Genomic DNA, 20,913 nt, shown 5'->3' with positions numbered 1-20,913 from the left:
AAATATGTGAATGGTTATAGCATTGGAGCTTGTATCCCTATGTTGAACATTCATCTTGAAGAATTGAGGAGATAGAAATACTCCCTTAGACTTTTTAGGTCTTATCTAATTTGAGGACATTGGGGCTTTCGAGACAATAGCTAACAAAAGAATGGGTTCAATGTACACCTCCAAAGTTGGATTTCTTTTTCTTGTTCTTCTATAATAGGGAGATTTTCAAAAACAAATAAAGTCCAGGTTTATGTTTAATATGACGTAATTGGCCTTTAGTGTCTTAAAAAATTCTTGTGAGAATTATACTTGGTTGAGCTGAAAATCACTAAGGATTTTAGGTAGTTGAAAATATGAAAACGTTACTGAGAAAGATGGTACCAGAGCATGCCTCTCTTGTACTCTACGCATTATTGACAACATTAAAGAGGTTGTGGAAGGCAATATTTGTTAAAGAGGCCAACCAAGATTCATTTTGATGCTAACCGTAGCATAAACAGAAAATTCCATGCAACAAGTAGCCTTATATAGAGTCATGAATTCCCTAAGGGCAGTAGAACCCTCCCATATGCGCCCTATCCAATATTCAAAGAGGGAGGTTTCCTAAAGTCAAGTAAGCCAAGAGGCTATTGCCTTCCAAATGGGCTAGTTCTAGAGCTGTGGTACAAATATGTACCCTCCTAAAGAACATAAAGTATATCTTCATGTATTCAATCATCATCTGCACTATTTAAACTCGGTTTCCTATTAATCTTTAGAGCTATTTATTCTTCAACTTTTGCTGAAAAGGTACTATTTCCACCAAGCCCTGTAAAGCTTTCTCTTTGAATCTAAATCATGCTTACCAGAAATGATACTATGTGAAGAATTTGGTTACGCAGTTGGATGATTCTTGAGCTATAATCCATACAAACATTATGAAAACCTCTAAAATCTATCCATGAAGATGAAAGATCAATCTTACAAATTTGAGTTACTTAAGTCTAAAATCTTATATTTCTTCCATTTCATCATATTAAGAATATATTTATCTTAGCCACATCTACATCCATTTTTCTGTTAGATTTCATTCTAATTTGTCGAAATAAACTTCTCTCCCAATTCGCCTACAATTTTTATTAATTTTCGTCTTGGCATATACCATTTCACTTATGAATAACCCTTGGTTGTAGGATCTCCAAATTCTTCCCAACAAGCCTTGGTTTCCATCAAATGTTTTTTCTTGTTTTCATCCTTGAATTCGACAAGGATTTGAAATTCTGGCCTCTCCCAACCATAATAAGGAACCTACCAATCAACCACCACTTCGTATCATCCTTATTTTATGAAGCCGAGCAGTTGGCAAAAGAACAGTCCTATAGGTCCCCACATATATCATTCCTTGTAACAGAGATTATGAATCTGTACGTGCTCTAGCAAAGAGGCAAAGGATTATCAAATAGAGCACAAACATCTAGAAGGCGGCATAATACTGCTAACTTCAATTCAAAGAAGACAAGCAGTCTGTTTCTGTTGATTCATCTTGTACAGAGGTTCCTGGAATCTTGCTTTAATCTCAGTTTTGTTGCTATGCTTGGTGATAAGGCCAATAGTTTAAAATATTGTCATGATGAGTTTTTCTACTTTTATCGTGGAATTGTGTTTCATCATGTCTTGTCATGTTTTGTTTTGTGTTTATTCAGTCTGTGCCACTGTCAAAATGTATTAAATCTTCATACAAACTAAATGAATGATTTACATGCCATTTACAATACATTATCAAGAAGCAGTCATATTCAGAAATTTGAGGTATAGTGGAATTAAATATTGATAATCATGTTAAACAATAGATATACATAAGCACACTTTCCATGCTATGCCTCAAATGTTTCTTCGAGCTAAATTTCTAAGGAGCTATACAATCATATGTTACAATTTGGAGGCTCCATCACATATTAACTTCTTTATGCTAACTTGTTAATGCTAATTTCTTATACATCAGATGTTTACGACGTTGCAATGTAAGCAGAGTTAATATGTTGTCTGTCTCAACAACTTTATAGCCAGCTTTTGTGTACATATTGAATGGTGCCATGTCAATCATTCTGCAGTGCAAATACATTTCACCAGATCCCATTTGTGTTACAAGCTTCTCACTTGCCTTCAAGAGCTGCCAACCGATTCCTCTCCTGATAAAACAAAAGATAATTGACCATGAATGTCATCTTGAAAGGATTTTCTAATTACACATAAATCATATTAGAAATTCAGCTATTTTACTTTTGGCCAAGGCATTTTATAATTAAGTTATTTGTTAGACATGGGCATTCAATAATAAGAGTAAACTGCATCTTTTCTAGTAAATCTTTATGCTTACAATACTCATATATTAAAAATTGTCAAATTCATAAACGTAATTTGAAGAAATGCATTGACATATAGATGACATCAAACATTTTTGTTTGAAATTTTGTAGAATTATAAGATTCCTCAAAAATCTGAGTAAACAAAACCTTAAAAGAAATTGAACTCATGGTTAACAATAAACTTTTACGCTGGTTAAAATCAGCTGCACTCTAACTGGAGATATAAAATACAAGCAATAAAATAGTTATTACAATAGTGCTTATTTAAAATGACATCAATACTTACATGATACATGCATTTTGGGGCATGCCATATGATCAATAGCTCTTAAACTTCCCTTCAGCGATCAAATGCTATGGGATAATAGGCCAAGCTGCCTTTGACCTAAATGCACAGGAAAATACCTCACAGGACTCCACCTCATGGCCATATAACATTCAGTGATTATTTAGATCTTAACAATCCTTGTCATCGTGGTGTCAATTGCAATCATCCATGTCCAGGTTGACATTGTTAACCAAACAACTAATTTGAGATCCAAAGGATTAAACACCAATCACCAGGGTTTAGCACACAATAATTTTCATAATATAAAGGTCTTTCTTTCAACATCCAATTTCCACTCTGACTTTCCCCTGCTTACCATTTTAAATCATGCCACATGAAACAGTAACCATACAAGAGACTTTAGGCCTCACCAAGATTCACAACTATAATGGGAGTTCACACATGGCATAATGTATATTAAACCAGTCAACTCTTACACTAGGTAATACATGTTTTGTCTATGTCATCACAGTTTACAAATCACCTGAGGGTTTCAACACTGTAGCTTATGATGTCTTTTTACATGCATAATCCATCAATCCATTCTGCATGTTCACAGCCACCACGTTTTTACCAAAATCATAAGAATATCCATATGCTATACAGTGTTTCTGAACCCATTGATTATATATTGAGATGCATAATTCATGCATAACAGCATAAATATAAAAAGACAAGAAAATGTATGAGGTTTACTGCTGGCCATTGAACCATCAAACTGTGATATATTCAGGCAATAAATACTGAGTTAAGGCACAAATGTCAATAACAGAAGATTAAGCATGTAGCTAAATCAGCATATAAATGTCAAACGTATTGAAAATTATCAATACGCTAACTCCAATACAAATAAATTACAAAAAATACATGGGAACGCATGTAACATAAATAGCATAACAACCTCTTGATATAGCTAAATAGATTCTAATATGATAGGAAGATCATGGATTAAATATGACATAATGTTGGGTTAAAGAAGTTCTGCTCAAATAATTATTTGTACCTATCGGAGAGTAAATGACATCATAGCTATAATGGGTCCCTTCTTTCCTCCAATACCTAATTCATACATAACTAAAAAGTGGTTGGAGCATTTGTCAAGCCAAAAGGCATGATCATGAATTTGTAGTCTCCAAAATGACATCTAAATGTTGTCTTGAGCATGTTCTCATTCCGCACATAGATCTAATGGTTGATATCAATCTTTCAAAAATAGGTTGTTCCATGCAACTCAAAAATCCTACGAATAATGTACCTATCATTAATGTTCTTTTTGTTCAAAATTGTGGTTTTTGCACACCCTCATTGTACCATCTTTTTTCTTTAAAAGCACCATAAATGATGTAAAAAAACTCAAACTCAGCCTAATGTCATCCATCTCCAACAATTCTTTTATAGCCTTTTCTATTTCTTGTTTGTGCATCCACAAATGGTGGTAAGGATGTGTTTGTTGGGATCCAAGAACACTGAGAGGGGGGGTGAATCAATGTTCTACCGGTTAAAATATTTTTAACCTTATTATCAAATCCACTTATTAACCGGTATGCATAAAAGAAAGTAACAGCAAGTAATAGTAATGCAACCACAGAAATCAACACCATAACACAGAGATTTATATGTGGAAAACCTCAAAGAGGAAAAACAACGGTGGGATTGGTGCCCACAATATCTATCCATTGGCCAAATGAATAAATATTACAAGAGGGGCCTGCACATTCAATGCACATGCAGGAAGGCACACTACCTAGAGCACACTGCTCATCACAAAGGAGCCTCACTGACTACAGATATGAAATACTGAATTACAAACAAAATCTGAACTCTGAATGTGCATCTGACATGCTAGATGAGTTCCGGTTTATACTGTAACCTTCCTTACCGGTAACTTAGATCTCTCTCCAATCCTCTAGACAAATAACCAAGATCGACTACAAATCTTTACATTCGCATTCAGTCGATCAAGGTCTCGCTCACATAACATAAAATAACCTATCGCATCTCTATACATCCAAAATGACCTAACCTAACTGACTTATATACCCATTTACATGTATAAACATAAATGCCTTATGTCGGCTTACAATCATATTTCAAAAGATAAGAGACATGTCGGCCCAGACAAAATATAAACATTAAACTATATGACTGTTGCCGCTTCCACGTTTGCCGGATCAATCTCCTATGTCGGCCTTAGAATACCAGTTCCAAGTTTGCCAGTTACGTGCTTGCTGGTTCCCTAAACCGGTGATATGAATGTCAGTTACCTTGATTATCGGATCTTCCTTGAAGTGTGTTGCCAAAAATGACAACACCTAGAACCCGAATGAGTGTCAATTGCCAACAATCTCCCTCTCCCCCTTTGGCATTGATGGCAACACTCATGTGAAAAATGGATCGTTGAAGTTTTGTACCGGTTCCTATCCAAAATTTGATCCCCTAAAGCTAGTCTCAGAAGGATGCTCCCCCTGAGCTATACATTACTTCTTATGTCCCTTAACATTTTTCACATCCAACCTCTCCCCCTGTGACAGCAATGCCAAAGGCTGGGACAAAGAATAAGAAATGAATGAAATTCTGTACAAATCAAAATTGTGATTACCGGATCTAGATGTACTTGAAAATATCTGGATAAGCACCCTTCAAAAATGCCAAATAAGTATCCTAGCTGGTCTTTAAAGTTCCCAAAATTGATACAAATCCGTTTAGAATGTAAGCGTGCAATTCTTCTTCTATTAGGGTTGCCGGTGAGGGCATATTCATCTGTTCCATACATTCCCGCTTATGAAGTAACGAAGTATTAAGTCGGGGACTTACCAAACCTCTTAATTCTCTGGCCCGTCGGATTAACTTGTCCTTTTCTTTCTCCAAGGCTGAAATTTCCAACTCTAAAAGCAAAATTTGACCATCAACAGAGCTGGTCAATGACTCAGTACCATCAAAACTAACTACAAGTTGTTCCAACTTGTCCTTATCCGCCTTAATTTTATTGTCCATCTTTGCTATTAGTTTGGATGTATTAGTGCAAGACCGGTATATACGACTACATTGGTGAAGTGCTTCATCAATCCTTGTAATTTCTTTTGTCAGCTTAGCTTTGTTGGATTTGATCATAATATCACAGGTGACCTTCCTAGCTGCGTTATATCTTTCCACCAACTGTCAGTTTGACACTTGTTGAAGAGTTTTGTACTCTTTTGCAATGTGCTCAATCAAACCTTTCAACCCACCGAAGGGACTTGCAACCTGATCTATCTTGCATTCCGGTGCAAGCTGCTACAAAATTGGAATTGCCTGCTCAATAACTTGCTTATCCTTCGATCCTTCTTTCTTCAATTTCTGAGCTGCAACAAACATTAATTCAAAACTGCTCAGCTGCTCAATATTCTTTTTCTCAAAATGACCAAAATCTTCTTGACCGAATGAGTCAAGTGCCAACAATGAGGGACCAACAGCCGGTGAAGGTGTCAGTACCCTGACTTCAATCTGCTCAACCCGTTCTTTCTCCTCTTCCTTCTGTTCTACTTTATCCTTTACCTTATCCTCAGCGCCGGTGGCTTCGCCACTTGGTGCAGTTATTTCTACTGCCTCTACCTCATGAATTTCAATTGTATCAACATCAATTACTAGAGGAAAATTGTCCTCAATATTATCTACCGGTTTGTTGATCTCTACATCTTGTACAGGTGTTACTGCCAGAGGAATGTCTTCAGTTATTTTCTGTTCCAAAACCGATGGATCTTCACCTAGTATACCTTTACCCTTAGCATCGACTGGGATGTCTGGAATGTCAGACTTAGGAGGTACATCCGGTGATGTAAAGAAACCTAGTTTATCAACAAAGAATTTAACCCATGCCTCGTGAGTTTCCTTGACTATTTCATTCACTTTGCCCACCATAAGACTCACATGCCAGTGTCTACTCCGGAAAATTGTTTTATTAAAAAAATCTAGACATTGTTGCATCTCATCTCTAGTAATAGCACCACAAACAGTCAACAATTCTTGAACCTTTATATGTTTATCTTCCTCAATAGCAGATAATCTCCTAGCATCTAACTCATTATATAAATCTGTCAATATTTGCTTCTCAATCTCAATTAAAGCTTTCTTATATATATCTAAGTAAAACAAAACTGCTTCTTCTATCTCCTTTTGTTCTTTATCATCTATATCGACATAATAATGTTGTATATTACTCAAAATACCATCCTTTGTAATTTGATCAATTAATTTAGCAACAAAAAGAGGACCAATAACCTTAATACTTTTGCCGGATTCAAGAGCTATATCTAGATCTGATTTCTTCTTCTTAATGGAGGTGGGAGCAGACTCCTTGACCAGTTTTCTTTTCTCAGTAGACTTCTTCTCCTTCAAAATTTTCTTCTGAGTTGCTAGAGGAGTGACTTTGGTTTTCTGCAGCTTCCCTTCCTCAAGCTTCTTCCTCTGAATTCTCATATAGATCTTAGGAATCTTCAAGGGTTCTTCCTCAGTCTCAGAACCAAATGCAACAAGGGCAATGGTCTTCGGTTTCTTCCTCTTCATTATACCCTTGCCGGTTTCTTCTGCTGGAGGAGATGTCTCTGCTAAACTAATGATTTGTTTAATCTCAGAGGACATCTTCTAGACAGCCTGTCCAACCTTCTTTATTTGTCCTTCCCTTTTCTTCTTGCCGAAACCTATCTGCACTTTTGATTCCTTCTGCTTTGCAATTCCAAAAGTTTTCTCCTTCTCATCAACCGGGGCATCTATAAGCATCTTGGCATAAAGGTCCAAGATCTATGCATCAACCTAATAGCCCATTTCAGTAACCCAGATTGTTCTAGGCTGCACTGCCTCCATTAAAGTTTCATCCTTTTTGACCATGAAGAATATATCGGTAGAGTATTTATCAACTATATGCTTAGGAATCCTTTCCCTCTTCTTCATTGCTTTCTGGAATGCCTTGAAATAACCCCACATAATGGAGTCTCTGTCCAGTCCCAAATTCCTCAAGGCATCCTTAATCTGTTTTCCCACCAGTATATCAAAGGCCCATTGCCTCTTACTGGATTCCAGTATCTCATTTAGAAAGAAAAGCATTAAACCGACAATGAGATTTCCATATCGGAATGTACCTTTCTTTTCTCCCTTAATCTTTCCCAAATTCAAAATCAATTCATCGCACATCCATTGACATAGATCATATTTCTCATTTTCTTTTACTATTTTGTGTGCACAGTAGATACATGAACTAGAAACAGAGTTCACCCAATTGGATTGTGTTACCTTGTATCCGATTACCATGCTTGCAAATTGAACATCTTTGTCCCCGATGGTGCTAATCCGCATCGACCGGTAGTCAAAGGTGGCACTGGTTAGCTTGTTCACTTCATTGTTTGAAATCTTCCTCTTGCCCGGTGTTTGTCTGACCTGGGGTAAACCGGTGATAGCACGAATCGCCTCCTTGGTGATTTTGTAGGGTCAGTCAAGCCACATGAACTCGCCATGGACTCATCTCAGCATGCACTGAATCATCACATCCTCGAACTCGGGCATCTCCAAAATATTGGTGAAACCCTAATCCTTTAGAATTTGAAATTCCGGTTTGATCAACCCATTCTTGTTCAACAAAGTGGACATGTACACTGACTTAATCTCCGATGATCCCAGATCCTCCAAAGTACAGTGAATATAGGCTCTCACATCTTCCACATAGAGAACTCCATCGGGAACCCTAGAAAATGTGTCGATTGAGTCATTGACCTTTGCAATTTGGGGGCATTGCTTGAATTCTGGACGTGGACAATCCTTAATGTCCACCACAACAGGGGTAGCCACATCTGCCGGAGTGGGAGCAGATCCATAAGCCATTTCGATTTCAGAAAAGTAGCTTGAAAATAGAGAAAATACCTCTCAATCTATGCCAGTGAAAACCCTAGAAAATCCGCTCTAAAAATACTAGAAATTGCTAGAAAATGCTCTTAATAGCCTTTGATCACCTTAAACTCGCTTTGCTTCGCTCTGAGTGTTGTGTGATCAAAATGAAGCAACTTTCCCTTTTATTTTGCAAAACCCTAATTTCTTATTGACATTAATGCATGTCGGCATATCATACTGGATTCAAAATCCATTATCTCAACGCCGGTTATCCTTCAGATTGACTTCACCAAAGTCTGAAACAAGCTTTCAGACCACTACCGGGGGAAATGCAGGATCTGTCATTAGTTTACCTCCCCCTAAGGCTAATGCCTTAGTTACCAGATGAGTTTCTTGCCGGTGCAAGAAATTTAGCATGAACTTGCTGGATTTCATCAACCTTTTTGCTTTCCCTTCTCATTGGATGTGTCATTCCTTTCCGGTGTATTCTTTCTTCTGCAATATTTGGCAATGTGTCCTATTTTGTTGCATGCATAGCAAGTAACATTGTTCTTCGGAATTGCCTTATTGTATCCTTGATCATTCCTTGACCTACATTGATTAGCCATATGTCCAAACTTTCCACATGCATGACATCTCACATTCATTCTACAATCTTATGTGCTATGACCATACTTTTTACAATTTGAACACTGACCGGGAACTGAATTATTATTCTGATTTGCTCTATTTTTGCATTGACTTGCTCTATGACCAAACTTATTGCAAACAAAGCATCTACCATTAAATTTATGTGCATTGGGTTGTCTTACTAGTGATTTTTGATTCCGGTTGGCCTTCTGACCAGATGTGTCATCCTGATTTGTAGTACCGGAGCTTTCTCCATGCTTGAATCCAAGACCTCTAGTGTCTCCAGTGTCTCTTTGATCCTTCAATAATTCACCAAGCTTTGCAAAACTGGCCTTAAACTTGTCTTTGTATTCATTTGCAACATCCAGATCTCCTCTTAGGATTGTTATCATTCTTTCCAACTCTTGCTCATTGTTCTGTGATTGCACCAATTTAGTTCTCAACACATCGTTCTCATGCGCCAACCTAATGCATTCCTCAGATCTGTCTTTCAAAGATATAGCAAGATTTTCTTCATTCTTCTTCCGGTCTTCAATCTCCTTGGACATCCTCATGGTTATGGCTTGCATTCCATTCTTCATGACACCATTCTCCTGACTCGGCTTCTATCATAATTCCTTAAGGGTATTCTTCTCTTCATCATCCGGACTTTGTAAGAGTTCCTTCCTTTTAGCTTGAGCAGATGATAACCTCTCTTGCAGGGTAAGGATGAATTCCTTTGCAAAATTCAACTCATCTTGCAGCTTCAAGTTCTTCAACCTTTCAACATCATAGTCTTAAAGTGCTACTTCAAATTCCTTCTCTATACTCATCTCCATGGATTCCGGATTCAAGATCTTCCTTAAGTTGTTAGACTTACTTCCAAGGAACCAAGCTCTGATACCAATTGTTGGGATCCAAGAACACTGCGAGGGGGGGGTGAATCAGTGTTCTGCCGATTAAAATATTTTTAACCTTATTATCAAATCCACTTATTAACCGGTATGCATAAAAGAAAGTAACAACAAGTAATAGCAATGCAACCATAGAAATCAACACCATAACACAGATTTATACGTGGAAAACCTCAAAGAGGAAAAACCACAGTGGGATTGGTGACCCACAATATCTATCCACTGGCCAAATAAATAAATATTACAAGAGGGGCTTGCACATGCAGGAAGGCACACTGCCTAAAGCACACTGCTCATCACAAAGGAGCCTCACTGACTACAGATATGAAATACTAAATTACAAACAAAATCTAAACTCTAAATGTGTATCAGACATGCTGGATGAGTTCCAGTTTAAGCATTTTTTGTACCGGTTTATACTATAACCTCCCTTATTGGTAACTTAGATCGCTCTCCAATCCTCTAGACAAATAACCAAGACCAACTACAGATCTTTACATCGCATTCGATTGATCAAGATCTCACTCACATAACATCACATAACCTATCGCATCTCTATATATCCAAAATGACCTAACCGAACTGACTTATATACCCATTTACATGTATAAACATAAATAACTTATGTCGGCTTACAATCATATTTCAAAAGATAAGAGACATGTCGGCCCAGAGAAAATATAAACATAAAACTATATGACTGTTGCCGCTTCCACGTTTGCCAAATCAATCTCCTATGTCGGCCATAGAATATCGGTTCCAAGTTTGCCGATTACATGCTTGCCGGTTCCTTGAATGTCAGTGATATGAATGTCAGTTACCTTGATTACCGGATCTTCCATGAAATGTGTTGCCATCAATGACAACACCTAGAACCCGGATGAGTGTCAATTGCCAACAGTGTTTGAATCCCCTATCAGCTAGTAGTCCTAGAAGCGATTCATTAAATATCACACTATGATTATCCAAAATATTTTGAATACCAACATGATAAGTATGATGCTTACCCAATGATGAATTTGTAGGCATGTCTTTTGCCACCAAGCAGTTGGCTGCCCATGCAACTTGTTCTTTGTAGAAAGTCATCTCCATCCTCTTAGCTGTGACCACTCACAATGATCCATCAAAAATGCCTCTAAGCACCATGTTTTTTTCTTTTTGATTTGAACCTTAATTCAATAATTTGATGACTCAAGTGAAAATTCTCCAATCGAAAGCAACCGTTGTACTCCTAAAACCATTCCAATCTCTTCCAATCCCACAATATAAAAATCATCACATACCTTGTGATCACCAATGGATAATTTGAGTTGTTGGAATATCTACGTGCATGGATTGGTGATGAAGACTTAACTCGATTCAGTGTCAACTTATTTCTAAAGCAATTTTATATTTGGAAGGCATGCAATTGTGCAAATTGATACTTTCCAACTATGGATATGACTATTATATTTTAGACAAACTAGTTATAATTTTTTACTATACTTTGTTCAAAAGTCTACTGTTCAATCTCTCTTTCTGTGTGTGATGCAATTGTTATTCTATATGCAATCTTGTCATTTCCATTTAATATTATTCTATGTGAAGGATTTCACATATTAAATATTAGATTATAAATAATTGCAGGCTTCATTTGTGATTGTCGTTAATTCGGGTGTTAAGTGGATTCATCTACTATACTCGGGTATTTTGATTTGTGAACTCTTGTCTTGTGTATTTCTGAGATCTTGCCTTCTGTATGTAATCCAAATCTTAAATTCACCTCCTGTATGCACATGTTTTCTAAGGTCTACAATTTAACCAAAAAGATGTATATGTTTGAGTTGTAATAGGTAAACTAGTTCCTGGATTCATAGAAGATACAAAATCTTTTATATGTGCATGACCTGTTAAGTTGTATTCATACAAGTGAAGCTAAAATGGACATAACAGAGTAGCTTATTTTCTATTACATGTTGTAAACTCCCTCAAAAGAAAACATTGTAAATGTGAAATTGTAAGTTTGTCCATAAACAAGTCTTTTTAAGGTTTAGTTAAGTATTTATTTTACAAGTGAGTTTCCCCTTCTATTTTCAAGTAAGGTTTTATCTTCATGCTGTTTTGTTTTGTGTTGCCTTGAAAAGAACAAATTAAAACTCTAACAAAGATGGAACACAAATTCAATGGACATACTAATCTTCACAATTAAATGCACCTCTAGCCTGGAATAGTTTTGTCATTAGAGGACTTCATCCAAACATCCAAGATGAAATGATAATTACTGATAGCGATAGGAGTATCCAGTTCAATTTTGCTCATCATCTTTGTAAACATATACATTATTTTTCAGCAGTTTTCAACTTTTCTAAATTTTGTCTTTGTATTTGATGTTTTTGAGTTTATCTTGTATTTGTTGAGACTCATTGCTGGTCAACTGTGGATTGATCATCCTTGATTGGAAAGTGATTGCATCAAATTTCAATGATTGAAGTGTTCACTCTCTTATCTAATAAAATGACAATTGCCAGGAGGAACACAACAGTTGATTAATCAACTCCAACTAAATAACTCTTGTAACTACTCCAGAGCTAACAAAAAATTAATACATAGTCGGATTACCCATATTATCAAATATAATAATAGGCCCAACAGCAAGACCTTGTCCTCTGTGGCCTCATGTGGTCCTTAACCGATGGTTCCCATCATCATGAGGTGGCATAACTAGTGAGGACTTTGCACCGTTCCCCTCCATCATATCGACCTCTCACCTCTTATGATTGGTTCACTTCAACAATTGGTCAATGTGGAGATAGTAGGGGAGTTGCAATAGGGTGCCCTTGACCCTCAACCCTAGGCCCAAGGTTAGGACCTTATACTCCTTGGCCTCATGTGGTCCTTAACCGATGGTCCATCATCATGAGGTGGCCTCATGGTCCTTAACCATCTTTACGAGGCGCCATACCTAGCGAGGAATCTTTCACTGTTCCCCCTCCTTGCACTCCCTTCCTTCCTTCCACATGATCAATAAGTGTATGGATATTTAGATTCAAGCATATTTCTGAAGTAATCTAATAGATTATAACAGATTGCCTTGCTGTAGATATGATTGCATTTGCTGATGTAATTCTGGTTTGATTGCAGCCATAGTCCTTAAATTCTGCTCACAAGTCTGCTATATATCTGCTCATATTATCTTATCATTTATGCAGTAAAATCACAATTTTGACAGTATTATATTCCATAATTTAAATGATATTAGCCCTATTATGTGTTAGTAATATTGACTTCATATTAAATACCTTTTTGTCATATTAATAATGTTGGTTTCATATATTATCTTATTTCCTATCAGTAACATTATTGAATCAGATCTACTTTTTAATCTTATGTCTAAAATGATTGTTAATGACTGTTGTATTGGTTGTATTAATAATATCAAACTGTATTATTAGTATCAGTTGTATTAGCAATATCAAATTGTATTAACCTTATTAATTGTATTAGCAATGCTAAACTGTATTACCAATGAAACAGCAGAATGCGATGTTGTAAATAAGCCTCTTACCCGTAATGTTCCTCAGCCTTAGTGACTGCCGATCTCTTTCTTTCCCTTCCTATTTTCTTCATCTTGTCTCTCCTTATTTTCCTTCTTATTTACCCAAAATCAAGTTGTATTAATAATGTAAAACACCATCGTATGAATTTGTTAACCATCCTTATACCCATACCGTAATGTTTCCTGGACAGTATGACTGCGGAGTACCTTTTTCTGCCCGTATTCCAATCACCTTATCTCCCGTATTCCTCTTCCTTTTCCCCTCCCAAAAGTTTTCTTTCCAACATGATCTGCTGGGCCTTCTTATACACGTAGATGTTGATGTGAAGGGTTGTGTCTCCAAGTTTGTGTAATGGTACACAGCTTTAATAAGTATATAATGGATCGCTGCCTTTGTCTTATAAATAATATATTATTTAATAATCATTAGATGCTTAGTCATTATTTAATATATGGTTATTCGTTATTTAATAATTCATTATTGATAGAAATAAATGGTTATTCATTATTCAATAATAATATAATGCTAATAGAAATAAATGGATGATTAATCAATAGTAAATAAGTATATTGATATTTAATTATATTTTAATTTATCTTTTATTTTTATTCTTTTGTGTTTTAATTTTATTATTATTATTTATTATTAAATTATATTTCAAAGTGGGGACATTACACCGTACACCATAATTCATTAGTTTCTTTGCTAGTTTCTTTCTCCACCTTCAATTCTTTCATTATTCAGAGGATGTACCTCTCAAGTCCTTGTATTGTTCTCAATTCAGTGTCACTATTGTCATCCCTTCCTCTGTTTTTCTTTTACTATACAAGGACATTTTATCTTCACTTCCTGTGTCCATTGCCCGATTCTAGGCTTTTGCATAGGAAGAGGGTAGTCTTACCTTCATTTTTCTTAATAACGAAAGTAGACCTTCAATTAACCATCTTTTCTTGAGATCGTCATTCAGCTCTTTTTCTAACTTTACAAGCAATTCTTCAAGTCTACGATTATTAGCTCATGCTTTTCATGCTTACCTTGTTTTGTATTGCAAATTTCTACTACTATTTCATTATCATCATGAAGCAATTTAAACTCTTATTCGAAGGCCAACTTTAATCTCTCCCATATATTTCAATAGGCTTGGTCAATTTCTATATACCAATCAATCGTTACACCTTGCAAGGTGGCTGGAAAAGATCGTAGCCAAATTGCTTCGTTGTCTTGCCCATTTTCTATCTAAATTGTTTCACAAGTCTTACAATGTTTCACAGGATCCTCCAATCCATTGTTTGGGCAACTTTTGCTTTTCTTCACTAGGACTTGCCAAGATTTTATTCTGATGCAAACCTAGCACCTAGAAAGGCTTTTTTTGTGGTGGGGTTGTTTTTATTTTCTAGATTGAGGTTTCGACTTGCACTCTGACTACGTTCTTGGGAAGGGCTCCGACTTGGAAATGATACACTTGTATTTTGCTCGACTCTTTCTCATAATCTTCTCCTTTGTTTCCTTTGCTCTATGATCCTTAAAGGTCACCTATTCACTTGGTCTTGACCACCTTCTAGTCTCTTCCCACCTTTATTGGGATCTAAGGGAATGAATCTCTCAAATCTGATCTGATTTCTTTTATGGAAAAGGCACCAATTTTTACTCTCCTTTTTGATAAAATGAATACTTGAAATAATGAATAGAATTAATTTGCATAGCAAATACAGGAGTAAAAGTATATCTATATTTGCACATGAATTTGTTAAAAAAGAAGACCACAGATGGTTACCCGAGGATTAGATCAATCTGACTAGAATATAATGATTTCCTTGACAATACACAATCTATTTAAAGGACCCGATGGTTACCAAGAGGAATACAACCATTGACTAACCAACTCCGACTAACTAGCTCTTGTAACTACTCAAGAGCCAACAAACAGTTAATAAATAGTCAGATAACCAATATTATCAAATATAGTAATAGGCATCATTACACTGACTGCATGGAGAATGCAGATTTTCCATTTTTGGGGGATGGCCAGGGATAACAAGAAGCAAACATCCAAACTCTATGCCTCATAATATCAATTTCAACCAATCTTTACACGCATTGCACGCACCAGATTTGATATCTTGGATATTTGACACATGGAATAAATAATCTCCCAAATAAATCTATCAAACAATTCACTTGGCATGAGTGAAACAATAAAAGTGAAATTATCATCTGCAGATTATTTACACAATGAACAATGTAAGATATATAAAACTTAAAAAACTTCTCCATTACATTCTCAGAATACAATGTTGTGCATTTATAGATTCAAAATTATAGCTGAAAATTACAACTATTATAAACAAGTCACCAATTACATAAACTAATGTTCATTATCCTTCAGTACTGAGATGCAACTGCAAAAGCATGTTTTCATTCCAAAGAACTTTGAAGTTGGGGAAGTTGGCTAATGCATAAAATACTATATTTCTTAAGTAGGACCCCTCATATACATACAAACTAAGCTTGTAGAAAATCTCCATTTAATGAGAAAGTTATGTGCTCCAAAGTTAAGAAGAGCTCGAACTCAGCTCATGCCAAAGAAACAAATTCAATAACAAAATGTTAGCATATCAGCTAACAATTAGCCATGAGAGGTGTGAAATGTCTAAGTATCTAGGATGTGGCGGTATTGATTGAGTATTTGACAACCATGACACGTAAAAAGCTTTTATCATGATAAGAAAATCATCCTAGTGACAAATTACTCAGGATATCCAGTACTAAATCCAAGCATCAAAAATAGGTTGCTTGTACAGGATTTTTAGCAATTAAAAACTGTTTTTTGTTAGATGGGGGGCCATCCATGGCCTTGCATATATTGCTGCTAGCAAATGTGTCGTGAATCACCTCCGAGTGTAATCTCTCTCCATATAAAATTCCTCCAAATAAAACCAACCCTTGCCAACATAAGTAGAATTCAACAGCATCATAAAAAGGAAACCAAGTTGCATCCCAGGAACCTTTAGGTGCAATAAAATATTTTTCAAACGAGCCTCTAATACCTCCATTATTTGTCAATTATCGGCCTACCACCCGAATAAGACATTTCAAGCTAGCCTGATACCTATAATAAAATTAAGTTGTTCAGTGTTGTTCACATGTACCATCAAAAAGCAACAAGTTACTTGTGTCTTGCCGCATCAACCAAAACCAAAGTCTGACGATTCCATTAACTGATTGTCTTCTACTCAACATGAACATATTTGAGCTATCTCATGTTTCAGTGTCTTTTAATAACTTCAGATTAGAGAGGTTGATATCATTTGATCAAAAGAAAAAAATTCTGATAAATTTAAACATGCCTTTGCTTTAATCGGTTAGATCGTCAATACTTTTAGAATGGGTACCAAACACCAACAGAATAAAATGTCAAACATAAACTGTTGCACAGCAACACTATGCTGCTTACAAGTTGCAATTTTACTTGCTATTCTGTTATGAATTCTCACAAATTTCTGGCATCAAAATGACTCAACTACCCATAGAAATTAAAAAATTAGACCATAATCCAATGGCAAGTTTAATTTATTTCTTCCCTTCCCCTGGTATATTGGGGTTTTGGGTTTTTATTGAGACCAGGTTCCTTTAGAGTTTGAGATTGGAACAGAGATGGCGCAGAAACCACACCCCAGGAAAAAAATTAAAAAATAGAAAGAAGAATGAAACAATTGAAAAATGAACACAAACATTCCCTGATTTTGTATGAGAACAAATTCCTCTAAATACAATTTTGAAAATATTTCCTTTCTCAAAAATAGGCCCAATGGTGATTTTTGGCAACTTAATACTAGGAATAATTATTTAGAAGAAAAGTGTTCTGGGGAATTGCCAGAGCCAACCATGCTGACTTAAACATAGAATTCAATCTGTAAACCATTTGGCACATTTTCATGATAATAGACACAAAATAGGTGTTATCAATTTGTTTGTGCATAAGAGAAGCATACATTAAAGCTTGGAAATTGGTATGACTTGCCTGCACAGACTCACAAGGTTTGCATTTTATGCAGTGTTCTATAATAGACTAGAGTGCACATTTCATCTACACTATTGTATTCCTCTAATTTTCACAGATTTCAGAAAAGCTTTAACTATGCTCAGAAGCATGGTGTCACCAAACACCATCCAAATCTCTAGATTTTTCAGGCATGACAAATTGGTCCGATTTGATATAAACATTTTAATATTATTTTTTCAATTTCATTTCTCTGCAAAACACATTCCAGTCCGCTTGTTCTGCTAATACCAGCAATCAACATTATACATATATTTATGTTATATAATATTTTCACATATGCATATATACTTTTTCTTTATAAACTGGACTTTCCTAATTTCTTTTGTAGATGTTTTTGAAATTTTTTCCACTTTCCTAACAAATACAGATTTTGAACTCGGTAACAATGCTCAAGTCTCCCCAACACATAGTTAATAAACAGTCTTCTCGGATGAAACCTTCTTCTAGGTTTCTCAAACTCAACTTGGATAAGAGTTGAAGGGGATATCCCAGTCCAGCTAGTGCAGGTATCATGATTAGGGAATGGGACGACCTGAATGTGAAAGGTGACTCTTTCTCTTGGCTCTAGGACAAATAACAAAGCAGAGTGGGAAACTGCTGTAGCAAGTATTTCTTTGGCTTCCCCATGGCTGTAAGAGGCTTATTGTGAAATGTGACTCTTTGGTGGTGATTCAAAGGCTCAGCAATATGGACTGTCCAAGCTGGAAGAATAGGAGCCTTCTTGATGAGGCTTTGTTCTTATGTAAAGGTTTTGACAATGAATTGTTCACTCATTGTGAGTGTTACCACAGTAAAGTGGCGGACTTCTTGACAAATGTTGGTATAGACAAAGCTCTTTATACAGCCCCTTTGTACTGATCAAATAGAGTCATGCCCTGGATTAGATAGCTTATTTTTTTATTATCTCCAATCCTCAAGTGCTTTGTGTAACTCACCTCCTCCAGGCCCCATGGCTTGATGTTTTCATGACAAAGGGCTTTTATTAATTTATTTGTGATGTTTTCATGATGATGGAATTGGATAAGAAGGGTGAAACCTCTTATTGGGCAGGAAAGGAAATTCATTATTTTTTATTGTGAAGATGAATGCTTTCTTTACTTGGCATGTTTGTATAGGTTGACCTTTGCATTGTGTGTGTGTGGTTTTTTATGGCTCTTTTGAGGCAGTTCTTTGGCACTCTCGTCTTCTTTTCTGTTGTTAATTTTTGACTCTTTGTGGTTGCAAGGTGTTAAGGAAGGATGTCTTTTGGCTTTGGGGAAGGTGCAATATTGTTTGTTTGGTTGTTGTAGTTGATGGTTTGTAGGTGCTATCCTATTAAACCCAGGGACCCCTTTCTTAGGGGTTTGGTTTCCAATCGCTCTATCTTTCATTACCTAATTCAATGTATGTAAAATTTGGTTAAATGTGTACTCGGTTCATCTGGTTATGGTGACTCGGAGTTGCAAGATCTAGAGCTTCAACATGTGCAGATCTTCTAGCAAAATTGTCTTCTGTGCTTCTGTGCTTCTGTCCTTTGTGTTAGAGTAAAATAGAAAAATCACAAAATTAATTAATTTTTAGCTCCCCTTTTTAGTTTGGCATGCTTAAGGTAACTTAGGTCATGTGTTTTTCTTTAGAACCTCGCTGAGAGAGGAAGTGATTCATGGGGTGAAATTCTAGGCTCTGGATGATTGCTTTGATGGTGTTTGTTCTACAGCCAAGAAGGTTGGGTCAGTTCGTGAGGCTTGTAAGCAGTCAGATAGAGGTGTCAGTGGTGCCTCTAGGGGCATTGGTAGTTGGGGTATCACTAAGTCAAACTTGGCCCCTTCTGCTATGTAACGGTTCTCTGTTTTTTTGGTAGTTTTGTTCAGCCTCAGGTGGCATACTGTTTCTTTTACTTGTTTGGGTAGTTCATTTCACCTTCAGGCGTTTTGAAGTTTGGTTGGCTAGTTGGTATGACTTTTTTTTTATTGTAATTGTTGCGTCTTGTTTGACTGCTTGAGTCAGGGTGCCTAAAGAACCCTCAGTATATGACCAAAAAAACAACGCTCAGACATGGATGGACTACCTTAATGTAATTTGCAGCTGCTATGTGCAACATGCAAATTAGAATGTCTTCCAATGCGAACTTCTATAATTTCAAATTCAAATTTCATGGCATATTTACCCATTTAAAAATTTCTAAGCATCTAGACACCATGAACATTTCTTATAAAAATGAAATCATAATCAAAGAGCATGATTCCCTTACTGAATGCAAAAAAATTTGCAGGTAATGTCAGTCTAATTGGAAGGCATAATTTTCTTTCAAGAGTAAATAATTGTCATGATTAATGTTCCACCTGAGATAGAGATAGAAATAGAGCTCAAAGAGTTGGTGTTACAGATTCTTTACAAACGCAACGTGGTAGGAAGGAAAACTATTGTTCATTCTCTTTTGCCAAGACTTTGTGGTCATGGTTTCAAGCTAAACTAAATATTCTTGAAGTAGCACTCCTTCATGAAAACACCATCTCCTTGATGACATATTGATGATTGTTGATAATAGATATAATAGCTATGGTTGGATCCTTCAGGCTGACATAGCAATTACAAATGTGTGTATGGCCTTCAGCCTTACACATTTGTCTACTACAATTTAATTGTTATCTTGAATATTACAAATTCGTATTTAATAAATACGATTTGATCCTATCTAATAAATGTGATGGATTAACAATAATGACATAGTGTTATTGGTTAATGAGAATCGGTTATCACTTAACCCAACACATTTGGGAAATGCACGATTGAAGAAGCACAGCCGACTTGGTCAAGGAAGTCGTGTTGTTTAGATGATCCACAGATGGATACAAAAGAACGTCTCCCTCTCTCTAAGCGGACGATGAATATATGTATGGGCAGATTGAATCATATACACAGCAGATCGAAATTATCAGTGAATTTGGAAGTATACAGTTACACATACAGCGAATTCGGAGGCATGCACACACAGCAAGTTCGAACTGAACACATATACACGGGCAGATTGAAAATACACACAGCAAGAAGTTTGGATCCAGCATACATATAAGCAGATCGATTTTCTTCGTAGCAGTCGAATTCATTATTGGTGCAAGAAAGAATATATGGTTGATCTCCCTTCAGCATAATCGAATGTGATTTATACAGTTCAGATTTCATGTATTAAATTCATCTCTACAGTTCGATTATTATATATCACCTTGTGTGGTGAATTGTTGTATGCATAGAGCTTCAAGGAGTGAAGCGATTCACATTGGCCCTTGTACTT

General features: G+C 36.1%; 1 protein-coding gene across 3 annotated transcripts in view; it reads right to left on the bottom strand.

The window, feature by feature from the left end:
* Window positions 1-1,763: 1,763 nt before the first annotated feature.
* The window catches only part of LOC131075586 (GCN5-related N-acetyltransferase 5, chloroplastic), a 28,822-nt gene continuing 9,672 nt past the window's right edge, over window positions 1,764-20,913 (bottom strand). For 2 of the 3 annotated variants that reach the window (XM_058012437.2, XM_058012436.2), the window contains exon 3: window positions 1,764-2,159. In XM_058012437.2, the coding sequence (XP_057868420.2) occupies window positions 1,940-2,159 (220 nt within the window). In that variant the 3' untranslated portion in view covers window positions 1,764-1,939. Of the gene's footprint in view, window positions 2,160-16,446; window positions 16,689-20,913 lie in introns of those variants that run through there. The other variant, XM_058012438.2, reaches the window with a different exon arrangement.

This window comes from Cryptomeria japonica, chromosome 5 (genome assembly GCF_030272615.1).
Source record: "Cryptomeria japonica chromosome 5, Sugi_1.0, whole genome shotgun sequence".
NCBI classification, from domain to species: domain Eukaryota; kingdom Viridiplantae; phylum Streptophyta; class Pinopsida; order Cupressales; family Cupressaceae; genus Cryptomeria; species Cryptomeria japonica.
Note: the sequence above shows the minus strand (reverse complement) of the source record. Positions and strands in the feature narration are given on the sequence as shown.